This window comes from Panthera tigris, chromosome B3, assembly GCF_018350195.1.
Source record: "Panthera tigris isolate Pti1 chromosome B3, P.tigris_Pti1_mat1.1, whole genome shotgun sequence".
NCBI lineage: Eukaryota > Metazoa > Chordata > Mammalia > Carnivora > Felidae > Panthera > Panthera tigris.
Window position 1 is genome coordinate 36,048,649 of NC_056665.1, and position 27,547 is coordinate 36,076,195.

The 27,547-nt window shown below is 39.6% G+C and overlaps 1 protein-coding gene and 1 long non-coding RNA gene across 4 annotated transcripts in view; one reads left to right on the forward strand and one right to left on the reverse strand.

Moving 5' to 3' along the window:
* Positions 1–457: 457 nt before the first annotated feature.
* Positions 458–3,149, reverse strand: RPLP1 (ribosomal protein lateral stalk subunit P1). Its single transcript, XM_007084553.3, has 4 exons — positions 2,941–3,149; positions 2,193–2,267; positions 1,045–1,162; positions 458–576 (listed from the first exon to the last, which is right to left on the reverse strand). The coding sequence occupies exons 1-4, from the start codon at positions 3,010–3,012 to the stop codon at positions 497–499; spliced, it is 345 nt and encodes a 114-aa protein (XP_007084615.1). The 5' UTR covers positions 3,013–3,149; the 3' UTR covers positions 458–496.
* A 2-nt stretch (positions 3,150–3,151) lies between these two features.
* Positions 3,152–27,547, forward strand: part of LOC102953411 — a 33,954-nt gene continuing 9,558 nt past the window's right edge. For all 3 annotated transcript variants that reach the window (XR_006218535.1, XR_006218537.1, XR_006218536.1), the window contains exon 1: positions 3,152–3,666. This is a non-coding gene — a long non-coding RNA (uncharacterized LOC102953411). The remainder of the gene's footprint in view (positions 3,667–27,547) is intronic.

Below are 27,547 nucleotides of genomic sequence, written 5' to 3' on the forward strand. Positions count from 1 at the left end.
TTTGAATTTTGGTTTTAGCCTCTTTGTGTAAATACGTGGGGACTCAAACCTGAATTCTTCCCACTCCTTCAGTACTACTGAACTAAACCCAAAGTTTTAATAGTACTCTGGCTCAGCACAGCACAAATACTTGTAGCCAAGAATATATTTGGGATTTTCAAGAGGTCTTGATTACACCATCAGTGACTCTTCTTCCCATCAAGGGGACAAACCCTGCAATCATGAACTCACGCATGTGGCCCCGACAAGGCATCTGCTCTGATCTTGTCTTCTCCCACCTCCCCACACAGTTCTCGGTGCAACAATACTAGATGCATTTTTGGTACAGCATCCAGCTTGTGTGCTATTTCCCACCACGAGATGCTAGCCGGGGTAAACACCCAGCTGGTGTCATACCAGAAGGCTGATCATCCCGACAAAGCACATCCCCAAACGACTGGCAGAACCAACAGCAACAAAGAGTTCAGCTTTTTATTGAATAGATGGCAGAAGAGATTTAGTCAAAAAGACCAAAGCCCATGTCATCATCAGACTCCTCTGACTCTTCTTTCTTTGCTTCCACTTTCTTCTCCTCAGCTAAAAAACAAAAACAGTCGATCACACACCTCAATATTTTACACTCCAAAGACCCCCAGGCCCTTCAGCTTACATGGTCAAAAATACCCTAGACTTCCTCCCAACTATTCCCCTGGGTTTAGGATTTCTATACATCATTGATTCTTAGCAAACTAAAAAGTATCATAGGTGGGGCACCTGGGTGACTCAGTTGTGGTTGAGCCTCTGACTTCAGCTCAGGTCATGATCTCGTGGTCTATGAGTTCGAGCCCCACATTGGGCTCTGTTATGACACTCAGAGCCTGGAGCCTGTTTCAGATTCTGTGTCTCCCTCCCTCTGCGCCTCCCCTCCCACTCATGTTCTGTCTCTCTCTCTCTCTCTCAAAAATAAACACTAAAAAAAATTTGTTTTTAAGTATTGTAGGCAAGATAGCTCTTCATCTCCACACTCCTCCCTCCCATACCCCCCCCCCAAAAAAAGTTTTCTACCTGGGGCAGCAGTGGTGGAAGGAGCAGGACCGCCTGCTGGTGCAGCACCAGCTGCTGGAGCGGGTCCACCAGCTCCTACATTGCAGATGAGGCTCCCGATGTTGACGTTGGCCAGGGCCTGTAACACGGTACACATACAGGTGACACTCAGTTCTGTCCTTTTGTTATAGTACCTACCCCACAAAAGGTACCCCATTTCAACTTACAGCAATAATTTCCCAACACTATATTGCTCTTCCTTCCTCCTTTGCTGCAGTCTGACAGTGACATTTTGTCTGCCGCTGAGATTCCCTAAGACTTACTTTAGATAGGGCCACGCATATTAAAAATTAGTCACAAAAAAATGACTCAAGCTTTGAATGTTACAGTTGCAATGCAGTACCTTAAGTAGCAAGATAGAATAACTGAATCCTTTCAATAGATGAGAAAACTGGTCCCAAAATGCTGGCTTAAGTTGTTGGCAAAAAACGCAAGCTTCCTTAAACACTCAAACCAGGATTCTTTCCATAGTTCCAGGTCTCCTCTCAACACTGATTTCAATTTTTCAGACTGCTAGTCCAGGGACTTTTTATTAAAGAGGAGTACCTTTCTTAAAAGCCTAATGCTTTCAATCCTTCAAAACTCTTTGGAGGACATAACCTGAAGAGATAGAAGCTAATAGCCTCTTGCCAGAGATTAAGTAACATATACAATGGAAGGTAGCCAGTGCCAAGCTCCTGGGGATAGGAATCCTGTCTTCATCAGTCTTTTAATATCCTAACAAACAGTAAATGGTCAATGACAGGCCACCAAGCCCAATTTCCACGAAACCAGATCATGCTGGAAGGATTTGCTTGAAGCAGTGTGGGTGGTATTATCTCCTGAGTGACCCTTTTAAGCAGTCATCTGGCTGGTATCTCGTGTAGTTTTTGGTCATGGTTTCAGAACAGAAGGAAAGAGAAACCAGACTGAGATCAAGAAAGAAAAGGCAAGACAAACTTTAGACACTAGATGTGGAACTATGAAGAAGTTGTCACTTCAAAAAGATCCAGTGGAATACGGCATCTTCCAGCATTTTTCATGTCCTATGAATACGTGAGTTGTGGAAGGTAATCTGTTCACCTTCCACAAGTCTGCTTCTCGAAGTCACTTTGAGGCCATCACCTTACCTTTGCAAACAAGCCCGGCCAGAAAGGCTCAACATTTACACCCGCTGCTTTAATGAGGGCGTTGATCTTATCCTCCTAAAAAAAAAGTAAAACAGAAAAATCCATCAGGAAGTGTAACTTTCCTAAATGTCTCCAAAATACTGCGATTGGAAGTAAATCACTCAAAACGTGTGTACAAAAAACCGTGCGTAACCACTTCAAATATTCCATCCGTATTTCATGTATGCTTATCTAAACCCATCACGTCTAACACAAGTCTTGCACTCTTAAGATTATCACGAGCAAAAGAAATGCATCCTGCTCCCGTGTGCCAGGCACCTGGCTGCCATTTCACAGGCCGGGACCTGCCTAAGTCACGCAGCTATTTTAAGTTACGAGTCAGGCCGCGGGGTGGCCCAACAAGGCCTACTAAGAGGACCGCAGGAATTCAAGGCCATCCCACCAAACAGGGATAAAGTGCCCTCGGTGCGGGTGAGGATGCCCCCACGCCGAGAAAGCTTCGCTAAAGAAAGCTTCCCAAGGCCGGAGCGCGCAGCCCAAGTGAAATCCAGTCCCTCGGGGGCCAGCACGTGGCCAAGGTCCCCGGCGGCCGGGCACGCGGGCCCGCCCGCTACCGAGCGTCCGCCCCGCCGCCGGGGTGCTGACGGCCGCGGCTCCGGCCGGAAGGGCTTGGCAGGGACGCCTGGCACGTAGAGGGGAAAAGGCTGCCCGCAAGCACACCCCGCCGCCGGCCCAGGCCCGCACTCACCGTGACCGTCACCTCGTCGTCGTGCAGGATGAGGGCCGAGTAGATGCAGGCGAGCTCCGAGACGGAGGCCATGATGCGGGCGAGTGCTGAGCGGACGCTGCCGAGCGCGGTGCTAGTCGCCGGGTGAAGTGAGAGGCTCACCCCAACGCGGCCTTAGCTTCCTCGGAAGAACCGAGCACCTTAGCGGCAGCTGAGGAAAGGGAGTCCCGCGCCTGCGCACGGTGTCTTATACTGGTCACGCGGACCAATCGGCGCCCGCGCCTGGCGGAAGAGGCGGAGCGAGAAGCTCCTGCGACGACCACCAGGGCGCCTGCGCACAAAGCGTCACTGGCTTGTTAGCGAGTTCAAAAAGTTGGTGGGTCCGCGCTTGTAGTGGCGTCTTCTCTTGGTTCAGCTGAAACGCAGGGCTCATGAACAGTAAAAATATTTTTAGGAAAAAGTTATCTAGGTAAATGGACGTCACTCCCACGTACTGTATCCCATGTAACAGTATTTAGGCATTTAATGACGTCGGCAGCCTCCCCCAGCTGGCTGTGACCACTTGGAGCGCAGGAGCTAAATTTCAGCCCGGAGGACTCGCTTGCTTAGCGCGGCGTCTCGGATAAAATAAGTGATTTAAGAGGAAGAGAGAAGCTTGTTAGGAGAGCAGTAGCATTTGAGCGCCTATGTCCCAGGGATTGAGCCACACTCTACAAGGATTCATTTAATCCCGACACAGCCTAAGAGGTAAGCAACTATTGTTTTAAGTACAGAAGATCTGTTAAGAATTTAGGGAAACTTTCCACTTCAATTTCTTTTTCTTTTTTTCTTTTCTTTTCTTTCTTTCTTTTTTTTTTTTTTTTTTATAACTCAGGCATCCTGTGTTAGGGTGGAAATTGTCTAAAACTTGCCCTTAAAATGTTCAAGACATCTTGATGCACCTGCTGCCTGTGTGGGTGCTGAATTGCCATCGTGTATCTTTTGAAGCTTAATAAAATTGGTATTGGATTCTATATTTAGTTTAAATTTTTTTTGAGGTATAATTGACATAACATTTTTATTTCAGGTGTATACCATAATTGATGTTTGTATATGTTGCAAGATGGTAAAAAGAAGTCTAGTTAATAGTTTAACATCCATCACCATACACAGTTACCACTTTTAAGGTCTACTCTTAGCAACTTTTAAGGAGGAAATAATATATTAATAACGATAGTCACCACGTTGTACATTACATCTAGTGACTTAAAACTGAAGGTTTGTAACTTTTGACCCCTTTCACCCATTCCATCCCTCCCTCTGGCAACCATCAATCTGTTCTCTGGATATATGAGTTTGGTTTGTTTATTTTTGTTTGTTGTGGGATCCCACATATAAGTGAGATCATACAGTAGTCTTTCTCTGACTTATTTTACACAGTATAATGCCCTCAAGGCCCACCCATTTGTCTCAGATGGCAAGATATTATACTTTTTTACAGGTGAGTAATATTCCTCTGTGGGTGACATTTACTTTATCCGTTCACTTTGGTTGTTTCCATGTCTTGGCTATTGTAAATAATGCTGCTATGAACACGGGGATGAATATATCTTTTGGAATTAGTGTTTTTGTTATCTTCTGATAAGTACCCAAGAGTGGAATTGCTGGATCCTATGGTAGTAATACTTTTAATCTGGGGGTGGGGGGGGCACCTCTATGCTGTTTTCCAAGGTGCTTGCACCAATTTATAGTCCCACCGATTGTGCACAGATGTTCCCTTTTCTTCACATCCTTATGACCACTTAGTATTCTTGTCTTCTTGATGATAGCCATTCTAACAGGTGTGAGGTGATATCTTACTGTGGTTTTAATTTGCATTTCCCCGATGATTGGTATTGTTGAGTATCTTTTCATGTGCTTTTTTGGCCATTGCATGCCTTTGAAAAATGTCTATTCAGATCTTTAGCCTATTTTTAATGGGATTTTTCTTTATATGGAGTTGTATGAGTTCAATGTTTATTTGTTTTTGAGAAAGAGAGAACCAGAGTACGAGCGGGGCAGGGGCAGAGAGAGAGGGAGACACAGAATCCGAAGCAGGCTCCAGGCTCTGAGCTGTCAGCACAAAGCCCGACGCAGGGCTAGAACTCACCACGAGATCATGACTTGAGCTGAAGTTGGACGCTTAACCGACCGAGCCATCCGGGCATCACTATAAATTTTTCTCCTATTCAGTAGGTTGCCTTTTCAGTTTGTTGATGATTTCCTTTGCTGTGCAGAAGTTTTTAGTTTGATGTAGTCCCACTTGTTTACTTTAGCTTTTTTGCCTTGGCTTTTCGAGTCAGATGCAAAAAAATCATTGCCAAGATCAGTGTCAGGTGGTTTACTGCCTATGTTTTCTTCTAGGAGTTTTATGTTGCAGGCAAGTCTTTAACCCATTTTGAATTAATTTTTGTGTAAAGTTTAAGCTAGTGGTCCATGTTCATTCTTTTGCATGTGGCTGTCCAGTTTTCCCAACACCATTCATTAAGGAGACTGTCCTTTCCTGAGTGTATATTCTTTTGTCATAAATTAATTGAGCATATATGAATGGCTTTATTTCTGTACCATTGATCTGTGTGCCTGTTTTAATGTCAACGTCTGTTTGGTAACTGTAGTTTTATGGTTTGAAATCAGGGAGCATGAAGTCTCCAGCTTTATTCTTTCTCAAGATTGCTTTGGCGATTCAGGGTCTGTTGTAGTTCCATACGAATTTGGGGATTGTTCTATCTCTGTGAAAAATGCCATTGGAATTTCAATGGAGATTGTTTTGAATCTGTAGATTGCTTTGAGTAGTATGCACGTTTTGATAATATGAATTTAACAGTTTAACAATTCTTCTGATTCATGACCACAAAATATCCTTCTTTTCTTTTTTTATTTTGAGAGAGAGAGAGAGAGAGAGAGAGAGACCGACCCAAGCAGGCTCCATGCTCAGCACGGAGCATGATGGGCTCGATCCATGACCCTGGGACCATGACCCAAGCTGAAATCAAGAACCAGGCACTCAATCTACTGAGCCACCCAAGTGCCCCCAAAATATCTATTTATTTGTGCCATCTTTCATTTCTTTTCATCAGGATCTTAACTTCTTTATTTTTGATGTTTTTTAAATTTTCGATACTTTGAATTGTCTAAAACGTGTACATATTGTTTTACTACATGATATGAAACCTAAATGTAATTCCTCCTATCAAAAATGATTATCTTTACATTTTCCATCAACTATTTCCCTCTCGGAATTCACGCAGTTTCCTAGAAAGGTGGTGTAGTCAATGTCATTATTTCATAATCATCCCTGACCAAACATCTCCATTGGAATCCCCCAGTTTAGGGGGCACCTGGGTGGCTCAGTTAAGCGTGCAACTTCGGCTCAGATCATGATTTCGCGGTTCCTGAATTCGAGCCCCATGTTGGGTTCAGTGCTGACAGCTCAGAGCCTGGAGCTTGCTTTGGATTCTGTGTCTCCCTCCCTCACTCTCAGCCCTTCCCTGCTTGTGATGCCTCTCTCTCTCAAAAATAAATATTAAAAAAAAAATTTTTTAAGGGAATCCCTCAGTTTAGGGACCCACTTGGATCACTCTTAGCCACAAATATGAACATATCTTAATATCCCAAACTTTTAAAAGAGCTTAAAAAATATCAAGCTTTCTGAAAATAAAAGTTATTATGAGTTTTCATCCAAATCTGAGAAGCACTTATAGTGGAATTGGGTGGAAAAGGAATACATTTTAAAGCTATTGAAAAATTCAAACAAAAAAGAAAAATTCAAACCTTTCCAAAGTCAGAATGGATCAGTCCAAAACACAGTCACACCCCACCCCTCCACCCCATCTCCAGTGTACTTCAAAAAAAAAAACAAAACAAAACACAACTGATCTGGTAAATATGATACATCAACACAAAGTAAAACAAATATCACTTTGTTGAACTATATTAATTAGAAACCTTTTAAATCAATATTTTGTATCCCCTAATTGTTTTATAATTGTAGCAGCAAAACCTGAATGTTAGAGTATATAAAAGGTAAATTATAAGTTCTTCTCACTTGTAAATGTAAACACAAAAATCCAAAATAAAATGTGAATGTCAATTATGTCAGTAAAGCTGGAAAAAAAATTAAGGATTAATGAACTGAGTGCAGTACTGTGTATGAAAATATGGTATATCATGACTAAACAGGATAGCTCAACATAAAATCTATTAAAAATAATTCATTAACGAGTTAAAAGAGGAAGATCTGTATGAAGTTCTTATAGATTCAAAAAAACCACTTGATAAAATTAAGTAACTATTCACCTTGACTCTTAGAAAATGGGAAGAGAAGGTAACTTCCTTAGTCTGATAAGGTGTCTACTAAAAATCTATGGCAAACATCATACTTTTTTTTTGCTTTTTTTTTTTCCTTTGAGAGACTGAGAGAGAGAGCACAAGTGGGGGAGGAGCACAGAGAGGGAGACAGAGGTTCTGAAGCGGGCTCTGTGCTGACAGCAGAGAGCCTGACGCAGGGCTCAAACTCCTAAACTGTGAGATCATGACCTGAGCTGAAGTCGGATGCTCAACCAACTGAGCACCAAGATGCCCCACAAACATCATACCCAATGGTGAAACTTTAAAACCTACTCTTTAAAATCAGGCACAAATAAGGATATCTCCTTTCTCTACTTCTGCTTCAATTACTATTTTAGAGTTTAGCTATCTCCTAAATAAGACAAGAAAGGAAAAGATTATTAAATTGGAGAGTTATAAACTCTCTTTATTCATAGGTAATATGATTATTTATCCATTTATTTATCCATAGGCAAAACAACGTAATAAGTAGTTCAGTAAGGTAGCTAGATTCAAGATTAATACACAAAAGATAGCAGCATTTCTGTGATCTGCCAAACTCAATTACAAAATGTAGTATTAAAAAAATACACCTTATGCAATAGCAACAAAAATCATTTTGTTTCTAGGAGTAAATCTAATAAGATATGCATGACCATTATTTAAAATTTTCTTAAGTTTATTTATTTTGAGAGAGACGGAGTGAGAGTGGGGAAGGGGCAGATCGAGAGAGAGAGAGAGAGAGAGAGAGAGAGAGAGAGAATCCCAACTAGGCTCTGCACCCTCAGCACAGAGCCCAGTGCTGAGCTCAGTGTCACCAACCATGAGATCGTGACCTGAGCCAAAGTCAAGAGTCGGATGCCCACTGACTGAGCCACTCAGGCGCCCCTTAAAAATTACAAAACTTTGGGGCGCCTGGGTGGCGCAGTCAGTTAAGCATCCGACTTCAGCCAGGTCACGATCTCGCGGTCCGTGAGTTCGAGCCCCGCGTCAGGCTCTGGGCTGATGGCTCAGAGCCTGGAGCCTGTTTCCGATTCTGTGTCTCCCTCTCTCTCTGCCCCTCCCCCGTTCATGCTCTGTCTCTCTCTGTCCCAAAAATAAATAAAAAACGTTGAAAAAAAAATTAAAAAAAAAAATTACAAAACTTTATGGAACATCAAAGGCAACCTAAATGGAGTGATATACCATATTCACAGATGGAAAGATTTTTAAATGGGTAATTCTCTCCAAATTGTATAATTTCAGTCAATATTCCATTAGGGGTTTTGGTGAAATTTGACAAGTTGACCTTAAATTTTCATGGAAGGATCAAGGACCAATAATAATGAAGACAGTTTTCTAAAATATAACAGATATTTATATTTTATATAAATATATATATTTATATATATTTATATAAAATATAAAATATGTTATGTGTTACTGACATAACAAATAGACAAATAGACCAATATAACAGAGAATCCAAAAATGCACTCTCATACGTATGGGACCCTGGTAAGTCAGAGGTACGGCTTTATAGATGGGGAGGGGGTGGACAGAGGGAAGAGTACCTTTTCAAAAAACATAGTACTGGGACAATTGGTTTTCTATCCACATGGAAATGGGGAAACAATTTTTTTAATTTTGTCCTTATCATACATAATATGAAAAGGAAAAGTCTAAAATTTTAGAGGAAAATGGGAGTTTATTATTATTAAGTGTATATGAAAGGTTTCTTAAGGCACAGAACATAAAGGAAAAGATTCATATATTTGATTGCATTAAAATTGAAAATAAGCCAAAGAAACCATAACCAAACGTCTGAAAAATTATCATACTTAAGAGCCTGAGGGAACATAATGACTAAATGTGATACGGTTTCCTAGATGGGATCCTGGAAAAGACAAAAGTCATTAGATAAAAACTAAAGAATTCTAAATAAAATATGGACTTTAGTTAATAACAGTATATCAGTATTGGTTTACTAATTGTAACAAATATATTGATATGTTAAAAGGAGAAACTGGCCTGAGGTATGTGGAACTCTCTATGCTCAAAATATTTTGATAAAACTAAAATAATTCTAAAAATTAACTTTATTTTTTATTTTTATTTTTTTAAATTTACATCCAAATTAGTTAGCATATAGTGCAACAGTGATTTCAGGAGTAGATTCCTTAATGCCCCTTGCCCATTTAGCCCATCCCCCCTCCCACAACCCTTCCAGTAACCCTCTGTTTGTTCTCCATAGTTAAGTCTCTTATGTTTTGTTCCCCTCCCTGCTTTTATATTTGCTTCCCTTCCCTTATGTTCATCTGTTTTGTCTCTTAAAGTCCTCATATGAGTGAAGTCATATATTTGTCTTTCTCTAATTTTGCTTAGCATGATACCCTCTAGTTCCATCCATGTAGTTGCAAATGGCAAGATTTCATTCTTTTTGATTGCCAAGTAATACTCCATCATATGTATGCACCACATCTTATTTATCTATTCATCCATTGATGGGCATTTGGGCTCTTTCCATACTTTGTCTATTGTCAATAGTGCTGCTATAAACACGGGGGTGCACGTGTCCCTTCGAAACAGCACACCTGTATCCCTTGGATAAATGCCTAGTAGTGCAATTGCTGGGTCGTAGGGTAGTTCTATTTTTAGTTTTTTGAGGAACCTCCGTACTGTTTTCCAGAGTGGCTGCACCAGCTTGCATTCCCAAAAATTAACTTTATTTTTAAAAACACCTTGATGAGGCCCCGGTAGTTCATTTTTGCTTTTGTTTCCCTTGACTCTGGAGACATGACTGTTTAGAAGTTGCTGTGGCTGAGGTTAAAGAGGTTGCTGCCTGTTTTCTCCTCTAGGATTTTGATGGTTTCCTGTCTCACGTTAGGTCTCTTATCTATTTTGAATTTACTTTTGTGTATGGTGTAAGAGAGTTGTCCAGTTTCATCATATTGCATGTCACTGTCCAGTTTTCCTAACACCATTTGCTGAAGAGATTGTCTTTTTTCCATTAGATATTCTTCCCTGCTTTGTTGAAGATAAGTTGGCCACATATTTGTGGGTCCATTTCTGTGTTCTCTATTTTGTTCCATTGATCTATGTGTCTGTTTTTGTGACAGTACCACACTGTCTTGATGACTACAGCTTTGTAATACAGCTTGAAGTTCAGATTTATAATGCCTCCAGCTTTGGTTTTGTTTTGCAACATTACTTTGGCTAATCGGGGTCTTTTCTGGTTCCATACAAGTTTTAGAATTGTTTGTTCTAGCACTCTGAAAAATGCTGGTGTTATTTTGATATGGATTGCACTGAATGTGTAGATTGTTTTGGGTAGTATACACATTTTAACAATATTCTTCCAGTCCATGAACATGGAATGCTTTTTCATGTCTTTGTGTCCTCTTCAGTTTCTTTCATAAGCATTCTATAGTTTTCAGCGTACAGATTTTTTTTTTTACCTCTTTGGTTAGGTTTATTCCTGGGTATCTTAAGGTTTTTGTTACAGTTGTAAATGGGACTGATTCCTTGATTTCTCTTTCTGCTGCTTCATTATTGATGCATAGAAATGCAACAGATTTCTGTGTGTTGATTTTATATACTGTGACTTTGCTGAATTGATTTGAAGGGGCACATGCATCCCAATGTTTACGGTAGCACTATCAAGAATAGCCAGATTATGGAAAGAGCCTAAATGTCCATCAACTGATGAATGGATAAAGAAGATATGGTATATAGAAGACACACACACACACACACACACACACACACACACACACACAGTGGACTATTACTTGGCGATCAAAAAGAATGAAATCTTGCCATATGCAACAACATGGATGGAACTAGAATGTATTATGCTAAATGAAATAAGTCAAACAGAGAAAGACAAATATTGTATGATTTCACTCATATGTGGAATTTAAGGAACAAAACAGAAGAACATAGGGTAAGGGAAGGAAAAGATAAGAATAGAGAGGGAGGCAAACCATAAGAGACTCTTAACTATAGAGAAAAAACTGAGGGTTGCTGGAAGGAAGGTGGGGGATGGATGGGCTAAATGGATGATGGGCATTAAGGAGGGCCCTTATGAGGAGCACTGGTTGTTGTACATAAGTGATGAATCACTAAATTATATTCCTGAAACCAATACTACACTATATGGTAACTAATTTGAATTCAAATAAAAATAAAATCACCATAACCAAAATGGAAAAAATGTCAGATTAGGAGAAGATATAAGGCCCAAAGTACCCAAAGGCTGTATTTAAAGTCATAGAAATCAGTAAGAAAGTACAAAACTTTCCTGTTTTGCAAAACATCAAAAATTATCAATTAAGGGGTACCTGGCTTAGTTGGTAGAGCATGCAACTCTTGATCTTGGGGTCCTGAGTTCAGACTCCACAGTGGGCATAGAACTTCAAACAAAATAAAATTTTCATCTAAAAGTATCTAGGGCTAAGGAATTTTTATTTAAACTTTAAAGATGAGACACAGTCATTAACAAACTGGTTAAGCGCTTTGATGCCAGGCTCAGGCTTGGGTTTAAATATGATCTCCACCATTTATGCTGTTGGGGTCCTTGAGCAAGTCATTAATCCTCTCGATCTGTTTCTTCACCTGTACAATATCGATAACACCTGGTCAGGATGTCAGCTACTGAGCACCCAGTTAACCAGTTAGTCTTCATAAAGGTTGAGAGCAAGACATCAGTTGCCCATACGTTCCCTTTATTATGTGTAGTTGTGGATTCAACATCATACTTTTACTTTAAACAAATTCTATCCCTCATCCCCCTATCATAGTACAAACATCCTGTTAAGATGTATTTTCAAAAGACTAAGCGGGGGGGCACCTGAGTGACTCAGTCGGTTAAGCGTCCACTCTTGGTTTCAGCTCAGGTCATGATTGCAGGGTTCATGAGTTGGAGCCCTGCCTCAGGCTCTGCGCTTGGCAGCATGGAGCCTGCTTGGGATTCTCTCTCTCCCTGTCTCTCAAAATAAATAAATAAACATAAAAGAAAAAAAAAAAAGGCTAAGCAGTATGCCAATTTAAAAAAATAAAAATAAGAAATGGAAAGGTTAAATCCAGTAACATCTACTGAAATACGATTAAACTTTAGTGCTCTGGAGCATTCTAGAAACACAGCTATGACATTGCACACCACTATTAGTGACAAATAAGTGGGTTTTGTGGGTTAATATTACACTTTCACTATTAATTTAAAAAAATAGATTAAACTAGCATTGTGGTAAAAAAAAAAAAATCAACCTCCAAAGAAATCCTAATTTAATCAGGGAAAAATGTATGTTTGCCTAGGTAAGAATGTCGATTTCACCATGTTTTTCAGTGTTACTTTTTCTAATTTATGTTGTCTCCAAGCCATGTTTTTTAGTTAAGTGTCTAGAAGAGCATATTTAATACGTGGATATTACAGTTGTCACACAAAAAAGACATTATCAATTTAATGTCAAATTACTTTATATTTTCTACTGCTGTTTCATTTTTACAATTCCAAGAATTCTGTTCATTTTTTTCTATTGAAATGTATTTGACATGTAATATTATGTAAACTTAGAGCGTATAACACCATGTGTATAATTTGATGGATTTGTATATTGGAATATGATTACCATTTTGGCAATAATTAGCATCTCTGTCACATGACATAATTATCGTTTCTTTATAGTACTTAGAATAATTAAATTCTAGTGTCTTAGGGTGTCTGGTGTTTGTAATACAATATAATTGTCTGTAGTCAGTGTACTGTGTGTTAGATCCCTAGGACTTATTTACTACAGTGTTTTAAGTGTGTACCCTTCAGAGCGTCTGTCTTGTGTCCCCAGCCCCATCCGTTGATAGCCACCATTTTATTCTCTATTTTTACAAGTTTGGCTTTTTAAAATTCCACGTGTAAGTGATATCATACAGTATTTGCCTTTGGCTTGCCTCACTTAGTATAATGTGTTCAAGGTCCATCCATGTGGCAAATGGCAGGATGTCCTCCTTTCTCGTGGCTAATATTCCAGCGTGTGTCTGTATATACCACATTTTTTAATCCATTCCTCTACTGATGGGCACCTCAGCTGTGTCCTTATCTTGGCTGTTGTAAATAGTGCTGCAGCGAACATAGGGGTGCAGATGTCTTTTCAAGTTAGTGTTTGATTTTCTTCAGGTAAATACATAGAAGTCTGAATCCTATGGTAGTTCTAATTTTAATTTTTTGGGGAACCTCCATCTGTGTCCGTAGTGCCTGGACCACTTTCCATTCCTACCAACGGTGCACAAGGCTTCCCTTCTTTCCACATCCTTGCTAGCACTTGTTATTCTTGTCTTCTTGACGATGGCTGTTCCAACAGCTGTGAGGCGATATCTCACTGCTGTTTCTTTTGCATTTCCCTGATGATTAGTGATGTTGAGCATCTTTTCGTATACCTGGTGGCAATCTGTATGTCTTCTTTGGAAAAATGTCCATTTAGTTATTCTTCCCAGTTTTAAATCAGATTGTTTTTCTCTTTTTTTTTTTTTTATTTTTTTTTTTAACATTTATTTATTTTTGAGACAGAGACAGAGCACGAACGGGGGAGGGGCAGAGAGAGAGGGAGACACAGAATCCGAAGCAGGCTCCAGGCTCTGAGCCATCAGCCCAGAGCCTGACGCAGGGCTCGAACTCACGGACCGCGAGATCGTGACCTGAGCTGAAGTCGGACGCTCAACCGACTGAGCCACCCAGGCGCCCCTGTTTTTCTCTTACTGAGTTGTATGAATTCTCTATATATTTTGGATATTAACCCTTCATCTGATGTACGGTTTGCAAAAATTTTCTTCCATTTTTTGGGAAATGGTTGCCTTTTGTATTGTTATGTTGTTGTTGTTCAAAAGTTTTTTTTACTTATTTTGAGAGAAAGATTGAGAGCAAGCAAAGGAGGGGCAGAGAGAAAGGGAGACAGAATCCCAAGCAGGCTCCACACTGTCAGTGCAGAGCCTGATGCAGGGCTCAAACTCATGAACCGTGAGATCATGACCTGAGCCAATATCAAGAGTTAGACGTTTAACTGACTCAGCCACCCAGACACCCACGTTATTCATTAAGTTTGATGTAATCCCTTCTGTTGATTTTTGCTTTTGTTGTTTGGTATCATATCCAAAAATCATTGCCAAAACCAGTCTCAAGGAGCTTCTTCCCTAGGAGGAGGTTTATAGTATCAGTTCTTAAGGTCAAGTCTGTAATCTATTTTGCATGAATTTTTGTGAGTGGTGTAAGATAGGTGTCCAGTTTCATTGTTCTGCATCTGTTTATCCAGTTTTCTCAACATTTGTTGAAGAGACTGTCTCTTCCCCATTTGGTGCTATTAGCCACCTTGTCAAATGTTAGTTTAAATGTATATTGTTAAATGTATAAGCAAAGGTTAATTTTGGGCTCTCCATTCTGTTTGTCAGTGTATCTGTTTTGTGCCAGTACCATACTGTTTTTAATACTATAGTTTGGTAGTATAGTTGAAATCAGGAAGTGCAATACCTCTAGTTTTGTTCATTAGCTATTTGGAGTCTTTTGTGGTTCTGTACAAACTTTACAGTTGTTTTTTGTTTTGTTTTGTTTTGTTTTCTGTTTCTGTGAAGAATGCCATTAGTATTTGATGGGGATTCTGTGGAATCTGCGGATTGTTTTGAGTTGTATAGACTTTTTAACAATATTAATTCTTCCAATACATGAACACGGGCTGTCTTTCCATTTGTTTGTGTCTTTTTAGATTTTTTTTTCAGAAGTCTTATAGTTTTTGTTGTACAAAACTTCTCACCTCCTAGGTTAAATTTATTCCTAAGTATTTTATTGTTTATGATGCTATTGTGAATAGGAAAGATTTCTTTTTTTGTGATCTTTATTATACTTTACTTTTTTTCTTTTTAAATTTTTTTTTAACGTTTATTTATTTTTGAGACAGAGAGAGACAGAGCGTGAACGGGGGAGGGTCAGAGAGAGGGAGACACAGAATCTGAAACAGGCTCCAGGCTCCGAGCTGTCAGCACAGAGCCCGACGCGGGGCTTGAACTCACGGACTGTGAGATCATGACCTGAGCCGAAGTCGGCTGCTCAACCGACTGAGCCACCCAGGCGCCCCTAAATTTTTATGTTTATTTTTGAGAGAGAGAGAAAGACACAGAGCACGAGCAGAGAAGGGTCAGAGAGAGGGGGGGCACAAAGAATCCGAAGCAGGCTCCGGGCTCTGAGCTGTCAGCACAGAGCCTGACACGGGGCTTGAACTCACGAACCATGAGATCATGACCCGAGCCGAAGTCGCCCACTTAACCGACTGAGTCACCCAGACGCCCCGATTATACTTTTCTTTTAAGACTTAATTGTTTTATTGAAACATAATTGACAATTAGTTTCAAGTGTACAACATATTGATTCCACAGTTCTGTGCATTACTCATTGCTCATCATGATAAGTGTAATAACCACACATTATTACAGTATCATTGATGATATTCCCTTTGCTGCACTTTTCATTTCTATGGCTTACTTATCTTACAACTGGAAGTTTGTACTTCCAGTCCTCTTTATTTTTCCATCCCTCTACTCGCCTCCCTTCTAACAATGGCCAGTTTGTTCTCTGTACTTAAGAGTCTGTTTGTTTTGTTTTTTAGATTCCAAATAAAAGTGAAACCATGTGGTATTTGTCTTTCTCTGTCTGACTTATTTCACTTAGCATAATATCCTCTAGGTCCATCCAGGTTTTTGCAGATGGCAATATCTGATTCTTTTTTATGGCCAAGTAACATTCTGTGTGTGTGTGTGTGTGTGTGTGTGTGTGTGTGTGTGTGTGTGTGTATGCCACATCTTCTTTATTCATCCACTGATGGACACTTCAGTTGCTTCCATATCTTGGCTATTGTACATAATGCAGTAAGGAACATAGAAGGGCATATATCTTTTGAATTAGTGTTTTCATTTTGGTGGGTAAATACCCAGTAGTGGAATTACTGGATCATTTGGTATTTCTGTTTTTAATTTCTTGAGGAACTGCCATATTGTTTTCCACAGTAGCTGCACCAATTTACGTTGTCACCAACAGTGCACAATGTTCTGTTTTCACCACAGAACCCTCACCAACGCTTGTTATTTCTTGTCTTTTGGGTACTGGACATTGTAACAGGTGTGAGGTGATGTATCATTGTGGTTTTGATTTGTATCTCCCTGATGATTAGTGATGTTGAATATCTTTTCATGTGTCTGTCGGTGATCTGTAGGTCTTCTTTAGAAAAATGTCTACTCAGGTGGTCTGCTCATTTTTAATTGGATTATTTGTATTTTTTTGGTGTTGAGCTGTATGAGTTCTTTACATATTAACCCCTTATTGGAGGTATCATTTGCAAATATCTTCTCCCATTCACTAGGGAGAAAACCTTGTTTTGTTGATGGGTTTCTTTCACTATGCAAAAGCTTTTTATTTTGATGTAGTCCCAAGAGTTTATTTTTCCTTTTGTTTCCCCTGCCTGAGAAAACAGATCCATATATATGGTGCTGAAGCCAAATTCCATGACTTTACTCCTTATGTTTTCTTTTAGATTTTTATGGCTTCAGGTCTCACATTTAGGTCTTTAATCCATTCTGTTTATTTTTCTGTATGATGTAATAAAGTGGTCCAGTTTCATTCTTTTGCATATAGCTGTCCAGTTTTCCCAATACCATTTCTTGAAACAACTGTCTTTTCCTCATTTTATATTCTTGCCTCTTTTGTCATAGATAAAACGACTGTTTAAGTGTGGATTTATTTCTGGGCTCTCTGTCCTGTTCCACTGAACTATGTGTCTGTATTTATGTCAGTACTATATTGTTTTGATTACTACAGCTTTGTAGTATATCTTAAAATTTGGAATTGTGATACCTCCAGCTTTGTTCTTCTTTCTCAAGATTGCTTTGGCTATTTGAGGTCTTTTGTGATTCCATGCAAATTTTAGGATTATTTGTTTTGGTTCTGTGGAAAATGCTATTAGTGTTTTGATAGGGATAGCACTGAATCTGTAGATTGCTTTAGGTAGTATGGACATTTAACAACATTCATTCTTCTAATCCATGAACATGGTATATCTTTCCACTTGTGTCATCTTCAGTTTCTTCCATCAGTGTTTTATAGGTTTTGAAGGACAAGTTCTTCACCTCATTGATGAAGCTTTTTCCTAATAATTTATTGTTCAAGGTACTGTTTCCTCATTGATTTTCTGCCTGGGTGATCTAGCCATTGATGTAAGTGGGGTGTCAAAGTCCCCTATTATTATTGTATTACTGTTAATTTCTCCCCTTGTGTCTATTAATTGTTCCTGTGTTGGGTGCATAGGATTGATCCTTTTATTATTATGTAGTGTTCTTTGTTGCTTGCTATAGTCATTGCTTTTCTTTTTTCTGTGAATATTTGAGATTTTTAAATTTTTTTATTAGAGAGCATGAGCAGGGAGAAAGAGGTGGGGGGGAGGGAGGGAGGGAGGAAAGGAAGAGAGAGAGAGAGAATGAATGAGTGAATATCTCAAGCAGGCTCCACACTCAGCACAGAGCCCGACGTGGGGCTCAGTCCCACGACCCTGGGATCACAACCAACTGGGCGACCCAGGCGCCCCTATTATTTTTTCTTCTCAGATTTTTATTTAAATTGTACGTAGTTAACATAAAGTGCAATATTGGTTTCAGGAGTAGAATTAAGTGATTCATCACTTACATACAACACCCAGTGCTCATCATAACAAGTGCCCTCCTTAATACCTGTCACCCATCTAGTCCATACCCTGGCTATCTCCCTCCCTCAGTCCTCAGGTTGTTCTCTATCCTTAAGAGTCTCTGGTTTGTTTCATTCCCTCTTTTTCCCCCCTCCTGTATATTTATCTGTTTTGTTTCTTAAGTTCCACATATGGGTGAAATCATATGGTATTTGTCTTTCTCTGACTGACTTTGCTTAGCATAACACACTCTAGCTCCATCCAGGTTGTTGCAGATGGCAAGATTTCTTTCTTTTTGATGGCTGAGTTGTTCACACACTCTTCTGTGTGTGTGTGTGTGTGTGTGTGTGTGTGTGTGTGTGTGTGTATGCTACATCTTTATCCATTCATCAGTCGTTGGACATTAGGGCTGTCTCCATAGTTTGGCTATTGTTGATAATGCTGCTGTAAGCATTGAGGTGCATGAAACCCTTCAAATCTGTACCTTTGTATCCTTTGGATAGATACCTAGTAGTGTAATTGCTGGGTTGTAGGATGGTTCTATTTTTAACTTTTAGAGGAACCTCCATATTGTTTTCCAGAGTGGCTGCACCAGTTTGCATTCCCACCAGAGTGCAAGAGGGTTCCCCATTCTTAGCACCCTCACCAACACCTGTTGTTTCTTGTGTTGTTAATGTTAGCTATTCTGAGAGGCGTGAGGTGGTAACTCATTGTGGTTTTGATTTGTATTTCCCTGATGGTGAGTGATGTTGAGCATCTTTTCACGTGTCTGTTAGCCATCTGGATGTCTTCTTTGGAAAAGTGTGTATTCATGTCTTCTATCCACTTCTTAACTGGGTTATTTGTTTTTTGGGTGTTGAGTTTTATTAAGTTCTTTATAAGTTTTGGATACTAACCCTGTATCACATATGTCATTTGCAAATATCTTCTCCCATTCTGTAGGCTACCTTTTAGTTTTGTTGATTGTTTCCTTTGCTGTGCAGGTTTTCATCTTGATGAAGTCTCAGTAGTTCATTTTTGTTCTTGTTTCCCTTGCCTCTGGCGACATGTCTTGTAAAAAGTTGTTGCAGCCAAAGTCAGAGGAGTTACTGCCTGTGTTCTCTAAGAGATGGCTTGCTGTTTCACATTTAGGTCTTTCATCCATTTTGAATTTATTTTTGTGGATGGTGTAAGAAAGTGGTCCAGTTTCATTCTTCTGCATGTTGCTGTCCAGTTTCCCGAAGACCATTTGTTGAAGAGACCGTCTTTTTTTCCACTGGATATTTTTTCTGTTTTGTCAAAGATTAGTTGACCCTACAGGTGTGGGTCCATTTCTGGGTTTTGTGTTCTGTTCCATTGATCTACTTGTCTGTTTTTGTGCCAGTACCATACTGTTTTAATGAGTACAGCTTTATAAGAGCCTGAAATCTGGAATCATGATGCCTCCTGGTTTGTTTTTCTTTTTCAGGATTGCTTTGGCTATTTGGAGTCTTTTGTGTTTTCATACAAATTTTAGGATTATTTGTTCTAGCTCTGTGAAAAATGCTAGTGGTATTTTGATGGGGATTACATTAAATGTTTAGATTGCTTTGGGTAGTATAGACATTTTAATAATGTTTGTTCTTCTAATTCATGAGCATGGAATGCTTTTCCATTTATTGGTGTCCTCTTTAATTACTTTCATAAGTGTTATATAACTTTTAGGGTATAGATCTTTTACCTCTTTCATTAGATTTATTCCTGGGTATCCAATTGTTTTTGGTGCAATTACAAATGGGATCAATTCCTTGACTTCTTTTTCTGCTGTTTCATCATTGGTGTATAGAAATGCAACAGATTTCTGTACATTGATTTTATATCCTGCAACTGTGCTAAATTCCTGTATTAGTTCTAGCAATTTTTTGCTGGAGTCTTTCAGGCTTTCTACATAGAGTATCATGTCATCTGCAGATAGTGAAAGTTTGACTTCTTCCTTGCTGATTTGGATGCCTTTTATTTCTTTTTGTTATGTGACTGCTGAGGCTAAGACTTCCAATACTATGTTAAATAGTAATGGTAAGAGTGGACATCCTTGTCTTGTTCTTGACCATGGGGGAAAGGCTCTCTGTTTTTCCTTATTGAGGATGATATTAACTGTGAGTCTTTCATATATGGCCTTTTAGGTGTTGGGGTATGTTCTATCTATCCCTGCTTTGTTAGGGTTTTTGTCAAGAATGGATACTGTATTTTGTCAGTTGCTTTTTCTGCATCTATTGCGAGGATCATATGGTTTTTAATCCTTTCACTTATTAATGTGGTGTATCACATTAATTGATTTTCAAATATGGAACCAACCCTGCAGCCCACGAATAAATCCTACTTGATTGTGGTGAATAATTCTTTTAATGTACTGTTGAATTCGATTTCATAGTATCTTAATGAGAATGTTTGTATCCGTGTTCATCGGGGATATTGGCCTGTAATTCTCCTTTTTAGTAGGGTCTTTGGTTTTGGAATCAAGGTGATGCTGACCTCATAGAATGAGTTTGGAAGTTTTCCTTCCATTTTTGTTTTGTGGGACAGTTTGAGAAGAATAGGTGTTAACTCTTATTTAAATGTCTGGTAGAATTCTCCTGGAAGCCATCTGGTCCTGGACTTTTTTTTGTTGGGAGATTTTTGATTACTGTTTGAATTTCTTTGTTGGTTATGGGTCTGTCCAAATTTTCTGTTTCTTCCTGTTTCAGTTTCATAGTTTGGAATTTATCCATTTCTTCAAGATTGCACAGTTTGTTGGCATATAATTTTTCATAATATTCTCTTATAATTGCCTGTATTTCTGTGGTGTTGGTTGTGATCTCTCTTCTTTCATTCATGATTTTATTTGGGTCCTTTCTCTTTTCCTTTGGATAGGTCTAGCTAGGGGCTTATCAATTTTATCCTTTCAAAGAACCAGCTCATAGTTTTGTTGATCTGTTCCACTGGGGTTTTTTTGTTTGTTTCTGTATCATTTATTTCTGCTCTAATCTCTGTTATTTCCCTTCTTCTGCTGGCTTTAGGCTTTATTTGCTGTTCCTTTTCTAGCTCCTTTAGGTGTAAGGTTAGGTTGTATATTTGAGACCTTCCTTGCTTTTTGAGGTAGGCCTGTGTTGCAATATACTTCCCTCTTAGGACTGCCTTTGCTGTGTCCCAGAGGTTTTGGACTATTAAGTTTTCATTTTCATTTGCTTCCATGCACTTTTTTATTTCCTCATTAATTTCCTGGTTATTAGGATGTTCTTTAATCTCCAAGTATTTGTGGTCTTTCCAAATCTTCCCTCGGAGTTCACTTCAAGTTTCATAGCGTTGTGATCTGAAAATAAGCATGATATAATCTCAGTCTTTTTGTACTTGTTGAGGGCTGATTTGTGACCCAGTATGTGATCTGTTCTGGAGAATGCTCCATGTGCACTCAAAAAGAATGTGTATTCTGATGCTTTAGGATGCATTGTTCTGAATATATCTGTTAAGTCCCCATCTGGTCCAGTGTGTCATTCAAAGCCATTGTTTCCTTGTTGACTTTCTGCTTAGATGATCTGTCCATTTCTGTGAGTGTGTTGTTAACGTTCTGTGTTAGTACTGTATGAGTGTCTGTAATACTACGGTATTATTGTCAATGAGTTTCTTTATGTTTGTGATTGATTTATATATTTGGATGCTTTCAAGTTGAGGGCATAAATATTTACGATTGTTAGATCTTGATGGATAGACTCTTTAATTATGACGCAGTGCCCTTCTTTATCTCTTGTTTCAGTCTTTGGTTTAAAATCTAGTTTGTCTGGGGCGCCTGGGTGGCGCAGTCGGTTAAGCATCCGACTTCAGCCAGGTCACGATCTCGCGGTCTGTGGGTTCGAGCCCCGCGTCGGGCTCTGGGCTGATGGCTCAGAGCCTGGAGCCTGTTTCCGATTCTGTGTCTCCCTCTCTCTCTGCCCCTCCCCCGTTCATGCTCTGTCTCTCTCTGTCCCAAAAATAAATAAAAAACGTTGAAAAAAAAAAAATTTAAAAAAATAAAAAATAAAAAAATAAAATCTAGTTTGTCTAACATAAGTATGGCTGCTCCAACTTTCTTTTGGCATCCATTAGCATGATAGATGGTTCTCCATCCCTTCACTTTCAATCTGCCTATGTCTTCAGGTCTAAAATGAGTCTCCTGTAGATAGCATATAGATGGGTCTTGTTTTGTTATCCATTCTGATACCCTATGTCTTGTCTTTTGATTGGAGCATTTAGTCCATTTACATTCAGGGTGATTATTGAAAGATACGAGGTTAGTGCCATTGTGTTACCTATAAAGTCGGTGTTTCTGGTAATGTTCTCTGTTCTAGTCTTTGTTCCTTTTGGGTTTTTTCCCCCACTCACAGAGTCCCCCTTAATATTTCTTGCAGGGCTGGTTTAGTAGTCATGAACTCCTTTAGTTTTTCTTTGTCTGAGAAACTCTTTATCTCTCTTATTCTGAATGACATCCTTGCTGGTAAAGTATTCTTGGCTGCGTATTGGGGTTCACCTTGTTAGGGACTCTCTTTTGCTTCCTGGACCTAGATGTTTGTTTCCTTCCCCAGAGCGGGGAAGTTTTCAGCTGTTGTTTCTTCAAATGAGTTTTCTGCCTTCACTCTCTCTCTTCTCCTTCTGGCAGTCTGTAATGTGAATGCTATTATACTTGACGATGTCACAGATGCCTTTTGTCAGGTCCAGTGAGCATCTTTATGACCATTATTTTGATTTTTTTATAAAGCATATTATGTGTATTTCATTTAGCTCTTCTTCTGTGGTTTGTCTTACTCTTCGGTATGTATTCCCCTGTCTCCTCATTTTGCCTAGCTGTTTTTTTTTATGTATTGGTCAGTCAGCAATATCTCCTGGCTTGAAAATAGTGGCCTTGTGTAGAAGCGGTCCTGTGGTGCCCTGTAGTGCAGACACCCCTGGTCACCAGAACCAAAGAGGATACGTCTTTGTGGGCGTTGTGTGCCTTCTTGTTGGGGCTAAGCTGTGATCGCCCTCAGCCCTGCCAGTTGCACTTACCTGCTTTGCCTGCTGGGGGCATCCGGGGAGTTTACTCCCCCACTGTTGACAGGCGTCTGCAGCAGCAATGGGTTTCATTAGTGGACAGGGCCGGCAGTCGGTCCAGCTGTCTGGACTTAGCCTCTGCCACAGCTGTAGGGCTTGCTCCGTCCACAGTCAGCTAAGAGGCTCAGCTGCAGGAACTGTGGGCACGTTGGTGTGTGGGCTTATTTCCACCGTGCCTCAGGGCAGGAGTCACTCTGGAGTGACTCCTGTGAGGCAGGCAGTTGCATTTGGGCAGGTCTGCAGGAGAACGCCAGGGTGGGGCGTGCGATGCTGGCAAAGTAGGTTGGAGAGTTTAGCGCTGGCTCCTGCAAGTATCAGCTATCTAAGCTGAAGAAGAAGAGAAATGGTGGCCACCAGCACTTTTGTCCCTGGAGAACTCTCCTTCCTGCAGATCCCTGCCTCTTCAACACACCTTCTAAATTTAGTCAGTTTATCTCCTTCGTGTAAACCCCAGGGGCTTTTCAGACTGCTGGTTTTGTGCTGTGTCTCTAGCCGAGTTATTTAGTGTATTGGCACTTTAAGGGCTGTGACTGTTTCCTGTCACCTGTCTCCTGAATTTTAAAGCTCCTGGGAGGAAGGCCCATTGGTTTCCAAAATCAGAGGTCATAAGGACTCCTCTTCCCCATTCTGGGTCCCCAGTGCCAGGGGTGCCTGGTGTGGGATCCTCTTCTCCATGCTTGTGATGTCCCTCCTGTTTGTGTCTAGTTACACCAGGAGGCTGGTTCCCAGCCATGTCTCCACCCCCTGCACTTGTTTATGATTAGCTGTGGAAGGTCTGTTCTGTCAGTCTTCAGGTCATTTTCAGAATTGGTCGTATAGATGTAGCTGTTGTTTCAGTGTGTCCGTGGGACAGGGTGAGCTCAGGATCCTCCCACTCTGCCACCTTCCCAAAACTCTCTCAGGAGGTTTATTTTTTTGTCCAGATGTTTCACACATAGTGTATAGAAATGAAACTGATTTTGGTATGTTAGTTTTGTATTCTGCAACGTTATTGAAATAATTGATTAGCTCCAACAGTTTTTTGGTTGAGTCTTGGGATTTTCAATATACAGAATCATATCATTTAAAAATAGTGACTGGGTGGCTCAGTCGGTTAAGGGTCCGACTTCGGCCCAGGTCATGATCTCGCCATCTTGAGTTTGAGCCCCACGTTGGGCTCTGTGCTGACAGCTCAGAGCCTGGAGCCTGTTTCAGGTTCTGTGTCTCCCCCTCCGCCCCTCCTCCACTCACGCTCTGTCTCTCTCCAAAATAAATAACAAAAAATAAAAAAAAAATAAAAATAGTGACAGTTTTACTTCTTTCTTCTCAATTTGGATGGATTTTAGTTCTTTTTCTAGCCTAATTGCTAGGACTTCCAGTACTGCATTAGAAAACAGTGTTGAGAGTAGACATTCTAGGGGCGCCTGGGTGGCTCAGTTAAGTGTCTGACTTCGGCTCAGGTCATGATCTCACAGTTGGTGGGTTCGAGCCTTGCCTCCGGCTCTGTGCTGACCGCTCAGAGCCTGGAGCCCGCTTCAGATTCTGTGTTTCCCTCTCTCTCTGCCCCTCCCCTGCTTGTGCTCTGTCTCTGCCTCTCAAAAATAAGTAAAAATGTTTTTAAAAATTTTTAAAAATAAAAGAGTGTTGAGAGTAGAGATTCTAGTCTTGTTTCTGATCTGAGAGGAAAAGCTTTCATTATTTTTCTTTCTGTGTTGAGTGTGTTATCTATAGGTTTGATGTGTATAGCCCTTAGTATGTTCCTTCTATATCCCATGTACCAAGGGTTTTTATCATGAAAGCATGTTGTATTTTGTCAAATGGTTTTTCTGCATCTATTAAGATGATCACGTGATTTTTATCTTTCATTGTGTTAATGTGATAAACCACGCGTAGTGATTGGTGTGTATTGCATCAGAGATAAATCGCACTTGGTCGTGGTGTATAACTCTTTTTATGTGTTCTTGAATTCAGTTTGCTAATATTTTGTTGAGAATGTTTGCATTTATATTCATCAGGGATACCGATGTTCAGTTTTCTTGTGGTGTCCTTATCTCACTTCGGTATCTGGCCTTGTTGAATGAGTCTGGAAGTATCTCTGCCTCCTCAATTGTTTGCAAGAGTTTGAAAAAGATTGCTGTTAATTATTCTTTGAAGGTTTGGTAGAACTTGCCTGTGAAACCATCTGGTCCTGGAGTTTTCTATGTTGTGAAGTTTTGGTTACTGATTCAATCTCTTTGCCCATTATTCATCTTTTAAGATAGTCTGTTTCTTTCTGACTCAGGGGTGGTGGGTTGTGTGTTTCTTGAAATTTATCCATTTCTTCTAGGGTAATTGACATAACAGTTGTTCATTGTAGTCTCTTCTGGTCCTATGTGTAGTACAGTTGTAATGTGTCCTTTTTCATTTCTTATTTGAATCTTTTTTTTTTTTTTCTTATTCTGGCTAAAGGTCTGTCAGTTTTGTTTACCTTTTCAAAGAACCAGCTTTTAGTTTTGTTGATCCTTTCTGTTGTTTTTCTGGTCTCTGTTTTATTTATTTACACTCTGATATTTATGATTTCCTTCCTTCTGATAACTTTGAGTTCGTTTTTCCGAGTTCTTTGGGGGAAAAGTTTATTTGTGATTTTTCTGATTCCGTCACATATGTATTTATTGCTATAAACTTTCCTCTCAGATCTGCTTTTATTACATCCCATGAGATTTGATATGCTGTATTTCCATTTTCCCTTGTTCCAAGGTAATTTTTATTTCCCTTTTGATTTCTTCTTTGGCCAATTGGGTTGTTCAGAGCATGTTGTTAGTTTCACATATTTGTAAATCTTCCTTCCAGTCTCCTTTTGTTGTCGATTGCTAGTTTCATACCATAGTGGTCAGAAAAGATAATTTAAGTGGTTTCAGTCTTCTTAAATTTGCTGAGACTTGTTTTGTGCCCCGTTATGTGGAAAACATTCCATGTGCACTCAAAAGGAATACGTGTTCTGCCCCTGTTGGATAGAATGTTCTGTATACATCTGTTATTTTTGTTTAAGAGTATAGTTGTTTTCTTTCCTTGTCAATTTTCTGTCTGGATGGTTTATTGCTGACAGTGGGGTACCAAAGTCCTCTAGTATGGTTGTCTATTTCTCCCTTTACATCTGTTAGTATTTGCTTAATAGATTGTGGTGACCCAGTGTTGGGTGTGTATATAGTTACTATTGTGAGATCTTCCTGATGTATTAACCCTTTTATCATCATAAAATGATCTTCTCTGTCTCTTTTTATTGTTTGTAGGCTACATATCTGTTTTGTCTGGTCTAAGTATAGCTAGCTATTCCTGCTTTCATTTGGTTTCCATTTGCATGGAATATCCTCTTCCATCCTTTCCCTCTGAGCCTCTGTGTGTCTATAAAGTTGAAATGAGCAGGGCACCTGGGTGGCTCAGTCACTTGAGCATCCAACTTCAGCTCAGGTCATGATCTCACAGTATGTGGGTTTGAGCCCTGCGTCAGGCTCTGTGTCTTCCTCCCCACTCATGCTGTCTCTTTCAAAATTAAATAGACATTTTAAAAAAATGTTTTTTAAGTTGAAATGAGCTTCCTATAGGCAGCATATGGTTCGGTCTTGTTTTTAATCAAGCTAGTGTGCCTTTGATTGATGGATTCAGTCCATTTCTACTGAGCGATTATTGATCTTAAGGACTTACTACTGCCATCTTCTATTTAGCCTTCTGGTTGTTTGGTATCTCCTGTTCCTTTTTCCCTTTCTTTTTACCTTCATAACATGGTGGCTTTGCATGGTGATTTGTTCAGTTTCCCTTTTTTTTTTGTTTTGTTTTGTGACTCTATTCTAGATTTTTGCTTTGTGGTTACCTTGTGGCTTACATAAAACATCCAAGGAGTCCTTTTTATGCTGATAGCACCATATTTCCATATAAAGTTTCCACCTTTTTACTCCTCCCTTTATATTTTTGATGTCAGTTTACCTTTTTTGCTGTATATTCTTTGAGGAATTCTAGTGGTTGTAGTTTTTTTATTGCTTTTTTTGTTAAGCCTTTGTAATTAAGTGGTTAACCTATCATTCTAATACAGTTTTCCAATTCTGTTTTTTCACCTTTGACTAGAGTATAGTGCAATTTCATTTGCTTTTATGTCGCTAATTAGCGTCTTTCCATCTCAGCTTGGAGAATTCCTTCCAGCATTTCTTGAAAGACAGGTGTAATGGTGCTAAACTCTCTCAGTTTTTGTCAGGGAAAGCCTTTATTTCTCCTTCATATCTGAAGCATATCTGCCAGATAAAGTGTTCTGGGCGAGCAGCTTTTATTTTTCAGCATTTCGAATAGGTAATTCCATACCCTCCTGGTCTGTACGATGTGTGCTGTGAAATCTGATAGGGTAATGGAGGTTCCTTTGTAGGTTACCTTCATTTTTCCCGGGCTGCCTTTAAGACTTAACAGGTTCAATATAATGTCTAGGAGAGCATCTTATTGCATTGAGATAATAGAGTGTTCTGTTAGCTTTTTGGACTTGCCCAGTTCCTTCCCCAGGTTTGAGAAATTCTGTTACTATTTCTCTAAATATACTC